This window comes from Gymnoscopelus braueri (assembly GCF_963280865.1).
Source record: "Gymnoscopelus braueri genome assembly, chromosome: 20".
In the NCBI taxonomy this organism is placed as follows: Eukaryota; Metazoa; Chordata; class Actinopteri; order Myctophiformes; family Myctophidae; genus Gymnoscopelus; species Gymnoscopelus braueri.
In genome coordinates, this window is record NC_137622.1 from 24,351,680 (window position 1) to 24,368,029 (window position 16,350).

Consider the following 16,350-nt stretch of genomic DNA (forward strand, 5'->3'; position numbering starts at 1 on the left):
GAACACCAGTCTCCACAGTGGTGGGCAGGAACTTTAACCCCTGCACCAGCTGGACACAGTTGATTGTTATTCACGTGACTTGTTCAATCTCACGGAACTATCTAATGCTTATAGTTATACTGTATGTCTAGCAGGATTAAAATTTCTCACCAAAAGCCAATCAATACTGACAAAGGATCAAATAATTATGTTCCTCTTTCAATAGATACCTAATGGCTACGCTCCAGAATGTACAGTACAGTAGCTTTCACTGTCAACCACAGGGTTACATTTTTGGCCTAGTGGTCATGCCAGGTTTTAGAGTTGTTCGGTTATGGATAGTTATTTTAAAATGGTGATAGCTAAGCAGCAACATTAATAAAGATCTTCCTACCTGCGTGGAACAGGAAGTTTGGGACATTTATCGAACCTTTCTGGGAGCCCAGGGTACTTATGACCAGCTAGCTCATAGGAACATAGCTCAGAGCCTGCAGAAATGGACAGAGAAAGAATAACATAGATTAATAATTAATACCCATCTGTTATTTTATTCATATATTTGTGTGTGTGCGTGTGTGTGTACACGCGTACATGTCTGACTCCATAGCTTTGTGTTTACATAAGCCTATACATGCTGTACATGCCAAATAAATCTAATCTGATAAGGTAAATAATAATAATATGGACCCCACTCCTTTCGGTTATTGTTTTGGTGTCTTGGTGTTTGGTGTTTAGTGTCTTGCTCAGGGACACTTCGACACATAGGCCAGGGTGTGTGAAACAGGGACCATCTGTTTCGCAGAAACGGCCTCTCACTCACTCAGGAAATACATTAAAAAAAACACTGTGTTTTTGCACAAAGTCATTGTGGATGGATATCCATGAGTTACAATAACCGACTATGTGGGCCAAAGGACAGGGTGAAGTGGTACCAACACAGAACCAGCAGAAGCAGAGGTGACACTGAGTTTAATGAAGTCCTTGATAAATAGACTGTCCACACGGGTCAGACTGCAAGGCTCTGTGTGTGTGTGTGTGTGTGTGTGTGTGTGTGTGTGTGTGTGTGTGTGTGTGTGTGTGTGTGTGTGGAGCAAGATATGGAGTGTAGGGAAAGAGAATGAGACAGGAGGAAAAAAAGGGGGGGGGGGAAACAATGACTGAGAGAAAGATCGTACAGTGTGTGTGTGTGTGTGTGTGTGTGTGTGTGTGTGTGTGTGTGTGTGTGTGTGTGTGTGTGTGTGTGTGTGTGTGTGTGTGTGTGTGTGTGTGTGTGTGTGTGTGTGTGTGTGTGTGTGTGTGTGTGTGTGTGTGTACACACTCGCGTTTACAGTGAATGAAAGGACAGCATTATTTGACGATGGCACGCTGGGTCACGGGCCTGTCGTTCGTGTTTAGCAGGGACAGTAGACTATGAATCATCACCATGACGTTACGGGAGGTCAGCTTCAGTCTGTCAGCCAACGAAGTCACTCCATCTCTTCCTAATATCTAGATAATTTCTGGACTTGACAGTCAATTCCCCAAAGCTAAGATGTATATGAATGAATACAAAACACAACAGGGTTGGTGAATCCCCAGCCAATTTAGTAGGGAACCAACCACAACGTGGAAGTCCTTCAATTGTGAAAGGTGAGTGGGCAGGTGAAACGGTGGAAGTGGCAGGTACATTTTTTGAATGTACCAGCTAGCTACTGTTGGTGAGTGGACATGGGCATTTTCCTGCCCTTTTAACCCATTGAGACCTGAAGCCGATTCTACTAAATCTCAACAGTTTTCTGAAAAACTGATGTTTCTATATCAGTGGTGCTCAATCTTTTTCATGTCAAGGACCCCCAAAATTATATGTATTTGGCCGTGGACCCCCATCAAAATATTTAGTTCCAGGGACCCCCCAGAAGCAACGATTTGAGTAAAAAATGTTTGCTTTGAAAATATACATATTCAAAGATTTGCACACATTTTCACGATTTTTCAAAAATAGCAGATCTACAAGCTCGTAGCGCGGCACTCGGTGCCGCGCTATGAGCTTGTATATCTGCTATTTTTGAATAGCCCAAAGTGTAAAATGCTTTTTAGCTCAAATCTAAAAATGACACAGTTCCAGGTCTTAATGGGTTAAGGGCAAAGCTGGAGCTTTTTCTTCCTGATATCAGTCTAACTAATTAGACATATCATGTGTGCGTAATATTTGTTGCTAAATAAGTAGGTAATGTTGTTGCTAGTTACGTTTAGGTTATGTCCCAGAGGTGATTGCCTCTGGGACATTACCTAAACTTAACTGATCAGATGTTCCTTTCACATTGTATGTTGCTTATCATATCAATGACTCCGACCCTTGCAGATAATGGTTATCTTCATGGATTATGGCAAGTACACTGTAACATTTTTGTTAATTTAACTCTGAGAGTGTAAAATTGGACCTGTAAAATGAAGTAATGGTAATGGCTACCTTCAAATATATGGAACCAGACAGAGAAATTTAAAAGACTAACTAAACAGTCTTTTCAACAGTATTTAAAGGTAAAGCAGTTTTTTAGGCCATTGCTCACCATTGACCATGGCAAACCTCTGGAGGTCCTCGTAGGAGTCCATCTCTTCATTGGGACACAGCGACACGCACAGAGCCAATGATTTGATCTTCCTCTGTACAATGTCAATGTTACAGGGGTCCAGGAAGAAGACATATCTGCAGAACAAAAAAAAGTGGACTGACTGATTGACAGCGTATACATGACCATCATACACTGTACATAATGACCTATGATAACAGGCCCGCATTCACAGTTCAAATCTACAGTGTTGTTGTTGTAACTCTGAGAGTGACCTTTTCAGTGCATTTTATGTGTATGGATAACCATTCTTGATTGGAAGTTAGGCATGCCATGCCACAACCAAGAGGTCGCAGGTTTGCCACAGAGCTGGCAATACTGCATGTCTGTGTTGTGTAAAAAAAAAAATCTTGAGCACAACACTGAGTCACTGACCCCCCTACCAGTTCTGAATTAGTCCAGCTAAAAATACAAAAGCTAAAATACAAAAACTAGGTTATTTTCTGCACATACAGTTGTTGTACTGAGTACATCACCCCCAGCAACGAAGAGGGACCCATCCCATGCACAACAAGAGAGGCCCCCACTGCCACCCAAAAACCAGCCGGACAAGACACCACAGAGATCGACCATGATACACCGCAGCCACCATGTCCCCCATCTCTACTCCCCTGCGGGGGGTACGAACCATCGCACTGTTGGGCAACACCCAGCGGCCCCTCCCAGACCCCACCGGGCCTTCAGTCCCTCACCCCCCCCCCCCCCTAAGACACTCAGAGGAACAGTGCCCATGTACAGTACCTGTCTTACTTCTCTAGAGTGAGAGACGCCCAAGCGCATACTGTACAGTATCACCAGAGGAAGCTCCTCTGATCCTGTTACCCCTAAATTCAGCACAAACATGGGGAACAATGCATTCTCTACCAGCAGCCATTAAACGCCTTGATTCCGTATCCACACTTAAAACTGACCTAAAAACATTGCCGTCCTCAAATTATAATTGGACTTAGAATTCTATTCCTGCCAGCTTGTGCCCAGAGAGTCAAACAACACACACACACACTGTGGGAGTGGCATCCTCTGCACCCCTCTTTTTTCAGTAAATATATATGTTGCTGGTATTAGTGTTGTTATTGATATATCATTTACTGAATGTATTGTATGTCTTGTTGATGAATTCAGTACAATGGACTACAATGGAAACAAGCCCCCCGGGCCTTTTTTGTCTGACATTTTATCTCGTCGCTGAGAGATTAAATATGTTCAGCTCTGGGCGTGTGGACGAGAGCACCTTGCGTTTTCATCTGGGCACTTGGTGGACACGTGACAGCCTTATAAACAATATCGTCATCGTGTTACGTGACAGCCTTATAAACAATATCGTCATCTTGTTTTCTGATGTCAAAGTGACCTAGTCCTTTGACCACCAAATTCTAATCAGTTCATTGTTGAATCCAAATGGACGTTTGTGCCACATGTAATGAAATTCCCTCCAGGTGTTCCTGAGATATTGCGTTCATGAGAATGGGATGGACATGAGGTCACAGTGACTTTGAAACACATTTTACCACCAAAATCTAATCAGTTCATCTGTTAGTCCATGTGGACGTTTGTTTCAAATTTGAAGAAATTCCCTCAACAACGCCACAGAAAATGGAACACACAAATGTCAAGAATGTTACTGATGGGAAATGTATGTCTTTGAAAAAGATCTCCAAGGACCTCGAATCTACCCCACGGTGGTCAATTCTGAATGCTAAAACATTGACTAACAACAATACCTTATTCATGCAGATATGATAAAATGCTGCCCCATGGAGAGAGAGCGGGCTGCTGGCATTGGAATGGGTCCACCAGTATTGGCAGTGGGAAGCAGAGGGAAAGGCAACAGGGAGAGTTTAATAATGGAATCCTTCATGGGGGCCATCTGTCTGATCCCGTTTATAAGCTAAGGGATGGGCATTCTGCCCACACACTCATCAACTTAACACACATGGGTTTGACACGAACACAACACACATACATTTGACACACTCATAACACAATATTCTGCCAGGCTGCTGGTCCAATATAAGATTTTACCAATCCATTGCAGTACACTCAAGGTTATTGTTAGACAAAAGTAGCCATTTTGCATATCCAGCAGTCTCTTGAGCTTATCTCCACTAGGATGTGTACTGTCAGCACCTCATTCCAATAACCTCACACACACACACACACACACACACACACACACACACACACACACACACACACACACACACACACACACACACACACACACACACACACACACACACACACACACACACACACACACACACACGAAAGAAACAGAAATCAATGCTAGCCTGGTAACAATAGCAGAAATCAGCTCCAAGTGAGGAACCAAGTAGCTATGGTCAGACTGGGGTCAGTGTTGACTGACCAGCTCCCACACTGAGATCCAGACAACAACAGGCTGAATCAGAACACCTGCTGCTCCGTTTCAAAGTGAAGTACAGTACTGAAAGGGAAGGTAGGCACAATAAAGGAACTGGAAGCACTAGAAAGAACTTCAGGAAAAGTAGTTGTACTAAAGGAAACAACATCCACACTCCACACAGTCCCTTTTAATTATGATAGGAATACCAATTTCTGTCGAAATTGGTATTTCTGTTGAAATCGATATTGTATGTCCCATATTTCCCTCATATAGAACTTTCCATTATAGTAATCACAATTCTGTCTACTTGGCATGTAAACTGCACACATGCTGCCTGAATATTACCAACCAGCACATCCAAAAACTGCACACATCCCTGTTCTATTTTGAGTTGTGCTGCTCAGAACACAAATGCACACAAAAAAAATCAATGGAACATTTTGTGAACAGCTAAGTCCAGTAGGAAAGAGTGTGATGTACACTCCAAATTCAAATATACACTGTGTGCAAGTGTGTGTACTGTATGTGCAGGGCCGCTGCTGGGCATTTGGGTGTCCTAAGCATAACAGCTAATGCTTATCCTAAGCATTTATGCTTAGGTTGCCCCATTTCAGCCAATCAGGAGAGAGTATCAGCTTCATTTTTTTGTGTTCCAGTTCCAATTTTGTCTGCTCATTTTTTGGGTCATCACTTCCAATTTCACTTGTTTAACCCATTTAGACCAATTCTAAAAACGCCTAAATCCTGTTTTCCAAGTTTTCTGAAAAATTTCAAATATGTATTAAAGAATTAAAAAAATGATGTTGCTATATACTGTACATAGCAACAGGAACCAAAAAAGCGGTTCCCGTCCTGAAAGGTATAGTTACAAATAGGGGTTCCCGCCCAAAATGGGTTCATCTGTAGAACTGAGTTCTCTATCCTGATTGGATAAAATTGGTATCCCGACCTGAAAATGCATTTTCTGTTTAATAAAGAGCTGGAGAGACATGGAGACTCCTGTTACTGAACAAACACTCTAGCCTATAGAAATGAGTACTATCAGAACAGAGCGTGTTACTCACTTGTAGTGCTTGTAGTGCTGAAAATGTCCCATTAATTGGTGGGCTAATATTAAGTCAGTGACACACACAAACACACCCACACACCCACACCCACACACACACACACACTTCCTCCAGACAAGTCCACTATAGGCACAACCATGCACGCACAACGAATGCACAAAGAGACTAGCCTACAGTGAAGTCCTACACTATAACGTGCGTGCGTATCTAGTTACTAAGTTTCTTCTGCCTGTTGCCTTCCTTTTCTTTCTGCAATGGGGAGGGAATAGCCGAATACACAATAAGCACAAGACCGGAGGAGAGCCCAGCGGGAGCATTCACGCTCCTACCCAAAAAAAGTCAAAACATTTTCAAAGGTTTTTCCAAAAAACAAAATATCAACAAATATCAACTGATCAATGAATTAGCGTGTTGCATTGTGCTTCAGCATGTAGATCGTCTACTTTCACCATTTGATTTGTCCTAATGTTAGTGCTGCTAATTAACACTTTAACTCACTGCCAGACCGGAAGGGGAGGAGGAGGGCCGCTTCAGATAGATAAGCCTATCAGTATAGGCTTATCTATCTTATTATCGAATGCTATGGTAATGGTACCTAATTGAAGTTGTGTTTTTTATTTATTTAATATAATAAATAGATTTATATAAAAATGTTGGTTCCCCCCCCCCCGGTGCACCACACACTGTGCGTGCTGTGCGTGTGCCTATAGCGGCGGCACTATATGTGTGTTGTTAACCCAGAACTACTATTTGCACAGAACTACTTGCCTGAATATTTTTTAATGATGAAATTACATGGAATTAGCAGCAGTTAAACAATAAGGAATAACAACGCCCAAGTTATTTATACTGCTGAACATGTGCATCACCTAGAGAGAGAAAAATCACTGAAGCATCCATACTGAGCAAAACAACTCACCAGGAGGAGAGCAGAGGAGAGATGAAAAAGAGGTAGATAGAAGGGATGGGAGTCAAGGGAAGAGCAGATAAAAAGAGTGAGGGGGAGAGGATTGACAGCTGTGTAGTCTCTAATTGAATCCTGTGACAGCTGCTTTCTCAGTGGACTTTGGTGTCAGGTGGAATCACTGCTGTCCAGTCCTGAGACTGTCAGTCAAAACAAGTATACTATCCTCTGCTCATCATTGGGCCCTTATTATCAATTCGAACATAATGACAGCAAAGAAAGCAGCACTGTCCAAATTACAGCCACCAACAAATTTAGTATAACATGCCACTGAGGCAGAAAATAATCAATACTGATGTCAGTCAGTATTTAGCACGTGTTTATGCAAGTTTGTGTGTGTGTGTGTGTGTGTGTGTGTGTGTGTGCGTGTGCGTGTGCACGTGCATGTTTGAGTGTCAATGCTTTGACCCTCAGAAGCCTGTCAAGGTGTGAAAATGAAGCCCATAATTGCCATTTAATGTGGTGATTATGGAGCAGCACTAAGGCAGCCGTTAGTCTAGAGAGAAAAGAGAGCAGAGCTTGAAAACCAGATTAGGCTTAAGAACTTTTACTGTGTATGTAAAGACACACTCTGACCTAAGCTGTTTAGCTAGCAGAACACACACACACACACACACACACACACACACACACACACACACACACACACACACACACACACACACACACACACACACACACACACACACACACACACACACACACAGATTCATAGATTACCATCAATAGTCTCTATGCATGGCAGCCATATTGGCTTACTTCACAGGTGTCACCAATGATAATGATTACTGGTTGTGTTCCAATCTGGTCAAACACAGCCAGGGGGTTCTGATATTATTTGTGTTTGCTCACTGGACAGGCTATGCTACACTAACAAAGCTTTAATTAGTATCATTGGTAACACCAGTGGAAGCAAGTAAAAAGTGGACCAATTTCTTGCCAATATGGCTGCCGTGTGTAGAGTTTATACCATCATCAGTGAACCATATCCAAATACCTACAGTATGATGAAGTTCTGTTAGGCTGGCACAACAGTAGCCATCTGGGCTTACATGGTTTATATGAACCAATACATTTTAATACTGCCAAGCATTTGACAGGCAAGCTGCATACAGTTAACTGTGATACAGTATACACATACTGTATACTGTACCTGGATGAGCAATGTGGATAAATAGAAGCGCGTTGGCATTTTGGCCTCGTCTACTCTGGACACACACTTTTCAGCAATTAAGATGTCAACTAAGACAAGTAAGACGCGCGAACGTGGGAAGCGAACCAATAATGATCTAACCATTGCACACTTTTAAAATCACAGTTTAAACTGTTTACTACCATGGAGCATTGTACACACACCCTCTGATAGAAAGGGAAAGACCATCCTTGGCTTTGGGCATAATGTTAAACTGGGACAACTGATCATACTAGCAGATGAGTAACAAACAGGATGGCAATCATTAGCTATTATTGTTATATTTCACCAGCAGTTTAAGTACTAGGAAAAAGTACCGTGAAGCACTACAAAACATGATTAATATACAGTACTGTAACAATGCATGCTAACAAAACAATCTCAGAGAAATATTGGAAGATTCTTGTGTCTACCTGTGTTTACCTACCTACCATTTTGGTCTCCATGTGGCCATAGACCTTGAAGGAGTGTTTGGCAGTAAAACTGGTATAGCTGTCACTGGGTGCATTTCTCCTTTCCGACATGTCGCCTTTCCGACGTTGACGAACCCTATACCTAACCCTAACCCTAACCATAACCGCACGCGGAAGCCACTAGTCGGAGTGGTGAGATGTCGGAATGGAAGGAGCACCCCGCTGTCACTATGGGATCAATCAGAAGTAAACTGTACTGAGAAGGGGCTTATACAGTATTTCTGGCTATGTGCTGAATACAAACTTCACCCGTAGGTAGGAGTTCACAGCATCAGTCAAGGGTAATTTTGAAGGAAGATATTGGCCCCATAGCAGACACAATGTAAAGATAGACCTAGACCTTTTCTTTCTGGAAGGGATTGCACGTTGAATAAAGACTCTTACTGCACTGTAACAATCACAAACATGTGTTCAATCACCCAGTGACAGGATGATGTTTCTGTCCATTTTGCTCAAATTTAACTGCAACTTACATCAGTAGGTTGTTTGCTACTCTCAGGAGGAGGGATTTGTCATTTGTCGAACACTAAATGTTTGTACCACCTGACAGGCTGAAGGACTTAAATTGCTTGTATGATGGAAGCTGAAACACAAACAACAGAAACACAGGATCACGGCGAGAAAAACATGAACACTTAAGCATTTGTTGGTGTAGCGGTGGTTGTGGGCAGAAAGAAAAAGAAAAAAGGTAAAATAAACAATGGTCACAGAAAGAGACCAAGAGAGAGGGAGAGAGAAAAGAGTGTGAAATTAGAAAATTGCGAGCAAGGGTGACAGAAGAGAGCGCGTGAGAGAGAGAGATTCAGTGAGAACAGATATATGTGCAAGTTGTTGGGCAGCCTGCGTCCATCTCTCCCAAGATGACAACAGACAGGGCTTTCCTTGTACAGTAGCAGCCAGAGACCCTGCACATACTCCTCCCTTCGCAGAATACACACCATGGCACTGCCTGCCTCCATCTCTCTAACTCAAAGACATGATGGAGAAATGGCTTAGTGCTACATGCATTCATTATGTTGTGGTATGGGCAGAAATAGTGAAACAGAAATGAAAAAACAAACAAATAAAAACAATTTGGATTGATCGTCAAGACTCCTAGGTCAACTGGTCACTACTGTCTGACAAATGTCTGTATGTGTACAGTATTAGCTCTACAGTATGGCAGTTTTGGTTGAAACACTAATAATACATGAAATGGTTAAATGGGGTCTATTTTTAGATGTATTTTCAACTGAGAAATTGGCAACATGTGTGCCATTAAGTATAAATTATCCATCTTCCTTAGATGCTGGATTGAATTAGTGGAAATAATATTAGGCTATGACAAATTGACACATTTGTTGCCTTCTCTTGCCATTTGACAAAGTGATTGACACAGGAATCATCTTTTCTGTCCCTCAATGGCAGATAAAATAATGCATTGTTGTTGGATGGCAATGTCCGTCTGTCCTACTATAGATATCTCAAAATTGATACCATGAATTTTGCCGAGCATATTCATGCTCACTTGAGTACTATGAACCCTACTGATTTAGGTGACCCCATGGTCTTTCCTCTAGGGCTACCCTTAAGCCAAATTTTCCACTCACACTCTGCACACAAAAACTCTCAAAATCGAATATGCGAGATGTCATGAAACTTCTCTTCTGTTCAACACTTCATTTACTTCACTCCTAAACAAAATCTCTCAAAAACTACTGCCTGGAGGATGGCTGGAGGATAAACCCTACTGACTTGCAAGTGGGGCGTTTAGAATGTTGGTTGATTTTGACTAAGTCTGACTATAGCCTATAATAATGGTATCATTCATCATAATGTTAATATTATATGTTACATGAATGCTCTCTGCTATCTGCAATACTGAATGAGCTGCCCCTGCTGATGAGTCAGAGTTCTCTCTTACTGTAGTTCTACCAGGCAAGCATTAAATACACATCAGGTAATTTGAAGAAGGGAGGTGGGAGAGTGGAATTAGGCTTGCACAAAAATTAAGAAGGCTGAAATACCTGCCCACTCCCAATGGGAAAGTGTGCATTGCATGCATAAATACCTTAAGTGGCTGAGGAAGTTTGCAGACTTACAGTGGAGCTTTAGGGCTTTCACATTAGACTACATTCAAACATTCAAACATTTCTACTCCTCAGTGAAATGAATGAGGATAGAAATGGATACATACATGGAAAGGCTATGTTTCACTTTTAAATTAAGCGTCCTTGGGTTTCTGAAAGGCGCTATATAAATCCAAGTTATTATTATTAAATAATAAAGCTTCAAAGATGGTTAACCATTGCCGGATAATCCTTAATGATAATTATTTCTGCCAGGCTGAAGGGGGCGGGGATTATGATTATGGAGTGGAGGTTATGTTCTCACCCCTGTCTGACTGCTGTGTGTATGTCTGAGTGTTTGTTAGTCAGTGGCTAATCTTGCAAACTACTACATGTTTAGATTTTTGTGCATGCTACCAGTAGGCCAAGGAACTCAAACCCTGAATATTTTGTTCCAATCCGTCAACAACTGTTAATTCTGTGAATTAATAATCTCACAGCCACCGTTCCTCCAGGCAATGGGATACACAGAGACAGTCACAGACCCAGCACGGACCACACAGAGAGAGAGACCATGACACCTATAACGTGCACGCACATGTGCATGCACGCACCACACAGAGACAGAGCGACAGATAGACTGTGACACCTATTGTATTCTGCGTGTCCCACAACACAAACAAAGAGAGATAGACAAAGAGAGATTGCAGCACCTACAATGTGTGCGCATGTTTGTGCACACGCATGGCGGTGCAGACACTGCAAACATGCCAATATGACAACACACCCCATGCACCTATGATATGTGCATACTGGATATAAAGAGACTGAGAGACGCATTTTGACGGTAATGCATTAGACAGTGTAAGTATTATTATTGGGGCATGCCTCCTGATACTTGATAGTATGATCACAGCATGATCACATAACACCGATCCTATTTTCACTGCACTGGCTCCCCGTTTCAGCTAGGATCGACTACAAGGTCCTGCTGATCACCCACAACTGCATAAATGGACATGCCCCTCCCTACCTACAGAAATTAATTAGGCCCCCACAAAATTCCACCCGCACCCTCAGATCTACAAGCAGATTCCTCCTCGATGTCCCTGGTACAAACCTACGTACTATGGGTGACCGGGCCTTCTGCTCGGCAGCGCCGCGCCTGTGGAATAGCCTTCCTATTGACCTGAGAGCACCACAGACCCTGGACTCTTTTAAAATAGGCATGAAAACGTTTTTGTTTCAGGAGGGCATTCTCGTGTTGAATTGTTGTTTTTAAATCCTGCTTTTAACTTTATATAATAGATGATGTTTTACCATGTGGCACTCTGAGATTCCTTGTGAATGAAAAGTGCATTACAAATAAAATGTATTATTATTATTATTATTAGTGTTCTGAAGAAGAATATTATGTTTTGAAGAAGAATATTATGCAACATAGGCTCTCCACCACAGAGGTTGTGGGTTCAAATCCACCATGGTGCGTCCAGTGGGGGCTCCTCACTGGTAGGTGAGTCAGTGGGATACAACAGCAGTGACAACACAGAAATATGTGTGGGAGGAATGAATTGACATAACGAATAAATTGGGGAGAAAAATGGGTAAAAAGCAAAAAAAAATCAGGATATTAGGTAACATCGTTACATGCAATAATATAATTTCTGCCATCCAGTGCTGCTTCGACAAAGAGTTGCATTTATTCCTCCACTCTGTAACTCTTAGAGCTCCATTACTCAAACAATGCTGCTATCACAGGCTGACAACACAATCCTACCATGACATACGTGATTTTACCTACACAATGGCTACTACTGTATTATGCAGTGTTGGGCAATATTACGGAGGAAAGAATTATGTTACTAATGACTTATTACTCCTTTCAAAAGTAATAATATTATATTACGTATTACTTTGTATCAAGAGTAATACACTATATTACATTTATATTACTACATTACTTTTATTTTCATAGAATGTTGTATTGTTCCATATTGGAACAATAAAGAGATTTATTGTCACAAGGATGTATGACAAGTACATGCACTGTGAAAAACTTAGTTTGGGGTGCTCCATAATACACAATAAAAACTATACATAAATAACAATACTAAACTAATAACAGCCCTAAAGCCATTTCTAAAATAAGGTTAAAAGCATCCCTGTCCTTATACATGAGGAGTCAAAAATCAACCAAACTAAACCAAACTAAACTAACACATTGAAGATAGTGGATCTAAAAGCTCAAGCGCAACGTGTTGTGAGCTTGTAGATCGGCTATTTTCGGTGCACGACCTGGCTTTAGATGTCAGTTAAATAGCCTACTTCATAGACCACGGTTGAAAGCGATTAGCCTAAGCTGCCCGCACAAAGTTTACAATGGACAACAATGTTTGGACCTTTGACTGACACAAGCTAACATAAAATAATGACACTACTTCCAAGTGTTGAAAGTAAGCATGTGTACATGGCTTTGTTTTTGAGCCACGCACGGAGGAACGCAGACCTGCGTCAGACCCCAGACCTGCATGTTCAACATCATAACTTTGCGTGATGGCGCATGCTTAAAAAGAACGGATCTACAAGCTAACATCCTGTACCATCACACAGTGTTGATAGCTTGTAAATCTGTTATTTTTACGCATGTGACAACCTTATACTCTGCCATTTAAATGCGCTGCGCCACAGATCTGCAGCTGTCTGCTGGACACACAAATATGGTATGTGATCTGTTTGATTGTTTCAAACCCCTACCTCTTTGTGTGTATCTGTCTATTATAGAAAGTGCAAGGCAGATGCAAAGCATGTCTGAATGACACATTCCAATGCCCATCAGCTGTACCTAAAAGTGATGGATGCCGTGCACAAGAACACTCACTTTCTGTCAGTGTGGTCCAGACCACTAAGCCTGACCCCTTCAATCTGCTCATTGCGCTGGCCACAAGTGTTGCCGTAGCTGTCATATCCGAAGACAAGTCGTGCAGCACCCCCTGTGACAATGGTGAACCCACAGATGCTGCCCTAAAGGAAGAAGAAACAATCGTCCGTTAGCATCCATTTCACAGCAGTTGAACATGCAGAGTGAGAAGTTATCACCAGTCAGTGTTAGCTTTAGCTAATTTGCATTTATATTCAATCAATTCCATAACAGGTGATTGTTATCAAATAATATCCACAGACAACAGGCTGACTTTATGGCAATGGTTTCCATACAACATTAGTGGAAAATGTGAATGTAGCCTAATAAGAGCAAGGGGTACATGAAACATTTATTAACGAGTACATTTGCCATACTGTGATGGCACAGCAGCATCTAATTAACAAAGCGGGGAGGACTTTCTGTAGACAGTAGACACTCTTCTACAGCAGCACAGTTATAACCATGAACTGAGCTATAGAAGCAGATAATAATGCTGAGGCTCAGACTCACCATGCCAACGCAGAACACAGTAAATAGAAGGAACCACGGCAAATCCGTGCAACTTCGATCCACCAAGGGTCTCCATTCTCTCTTTGTCCTCTGGAAGCAAACACAGAAAAACAACGTGAGCACTTCTGGTGTGATACAGGATAGGTGGGCACTAGGGACATCTGGGCACCTCGATGTAAAATTGGCTATTTTGTCCAAAATGTTAAAAGATTTAATATTTGAAAAATGGTCTTAAGTGGTGGTGACCAGATGTCCCTAGTGCCCACCTATCCTGTTACCTTGTGCAGCCACACCACCACCACCAGGTAATGTCGTGAAAAACTGTCTGACATCCACAGAGAAAGATGAAGGCCTGTTTCTTTTTTTTTTACAAACAAATCTCAAACGTATAGCCTACCTATCTGATCCAGGCTCCAGCCTCAGTCCATAACTGTAAATACCGTTATATCTCTCACATCATTATGGCTCATATCTGCCATATTCTCGCCCAATAAGAGTCGTTCAAAATCGACAGTTAGATCGTTATCAATTGCAAATCGATGTCTTTGCAAACGTTGAGAGCCGCATATTGGTAGTATAGCGCACGGCGGGGTGTTTGTTTACTATAATATAACGGGTCGGGGCTGCTAACCTGCTGGGCTATTTCTGGTGTTGCCATCTGCTTGCAATCTGGTGTGGTTAGGCTATAGCTCCTAGACTGTAGCATATAGCCTTGTACAGTCGCAATAATACAGACATTGTGTTATTAGCTACACCAGGGGTTCTCAACCAGTGGTCCGGGGACCACCAGTGGTCAGATTGCCCCTCAAGGACCAGGTGGTCCCCAGCTAAATGGTGGAGAGTTGGTAACCAAATGGACCCTCATCATTAGGTAGATCTTTAACTCTTGAGAGCGTAAAATGAAACCGCTACAATGTATCATTTTACGCTCTATAGAGTTAAATTATTGTTAAACATCTGCATTATTTGATTGACAATAAGTCTAACACAATTAACCGAATAAATAAATAATGGACCTTGCTATGAAAAGGGTTGAAAACCACTGAGCTACACGACACACAATGTAAAGAAGGCCGATGTTTCGCCGTGCGTTTCAGCGGAGCAGTAACTGGGTTCGCATTGTGGATACTTACATTATATTGCAACGCAACACTATTAAATATGATTGGTTTATGGATCGCTACGGTGTAGCGGTTCAGTCATCTATGGATCACTACAGTGTAGGAGCTCAGGCATCTTATGGATCGCTACAGTGTAGCAGCTTCAGTCAGATCAGATGCGTGGCATGACTGAACTGCAACACTGTAGCGATCCACAATGTTTACAAGGGATGGATCGCTTGTAAATCGCCACAATGTTTACAGCGATCTCGCCATAATGTTGACAATGGATGGATGGCTAGTGTAGCAGCTCAGTCATTCCACGCGCTACACTGTGGCGATCCACAATGTTTACAAGGGCATAATGGAAGTGGATGAGGTGGATCCTTACCTCAGTGCTACCGCAGCATCCCATTGCAGTCAGGGTTAGATCTGCGAAGAGCTGAACGCTACACCACAAGACAACAATAACCCCAACTTGCAGGGAGTTGACAGCAGCCTATACGTTGGTTTACCCTGCATGAATTGCACTGCAGCACCGATCGCGATCAACGAGTCCCGTGTTTTAATGGATAGGCCGATGGAATTGACACATATCATCCACAATGCATACTACTGTCTCGCTCTCGCCGCTACGTCCATCCATGTATATTATTTACGGATTAAGAGTTGAGGATTTGTCGCACCAACACTAACACTTCCTGGTGGATCGACGTGCAGGTGCAGCCGGAAAAGGGGCGTCGCAGCGTCCATCCATTCATCTAATTGAGCATGCGCGTTAGGCACCACCCGGGCAGATTACGGGATGCGATCATATGGATGCGATAGCCAGTGGTGGAAAAAGTACTCACATTTTTTACTTTAAGTAAAAGTATCAATACTGCAATGTAGAAATACTCTATTACAAGTAGAAGCCCGGAATTCAAAATTTGCTTGAGTAAAAGACCAAAAGTATTGGTATCAAAATATACGTAAAGTACCAAAAGTAGAAAGTACTATACGCAGAATGTCCCATTTCACAAGTTTTCTAATGTAAAATGTATGAAAATCTTTTGAAAATAGCAGATCTACAAGCTCACAACTCGTCACGATGCGTGGAGATGTGTCATACAAATACAGTTAG

At 42.1% G+C, this 16,350-nt stretch overlaps 1 protein-coding gene across 3 annotated transcripts in view; it reads right to left on the reverse strand.

Moving 5' to 3' along the window:
* The window catches only part of slc44a1b (solute carrier family 44 member 1b), a 31,568-nt gene extending 15,643 nt beyond the window's left edge, over nt 1–15,925 (reverse strand). For all 3 annotated transcript variants that reach the window (XR_013932284.1, XM_080416674.1, XM_080416673.1), the window contains exons 1-5: nt 15,619–15,925; nt 14,128–14,217; nt 13,576–13,718; nt 2,529–2,665; nt 374–467 (exon numbers count right to left, since the gene is read on the reverse strand). Coding sequence is in view for 2 of the 3 variants with exons in the window: in XM_080416674.1 (XP_080272800.1) it covers nt 374–467; nt 2,529–2,665; nt 13,576–13,718; nt 14,128–14,217; nt 15,619–15,642 (488 nt within the window). In the remaining variant the exon portion in view is untranslated. The remainder of the gene's footprint in view (nt 1–373; nt 468–2,528; nt 2,666–13,575; nt 13,719–14,127; nt 14,218–15,618) is intronic.
* Nucleotides 15,926–16,350: the final 425 nt, after the last annotated feature.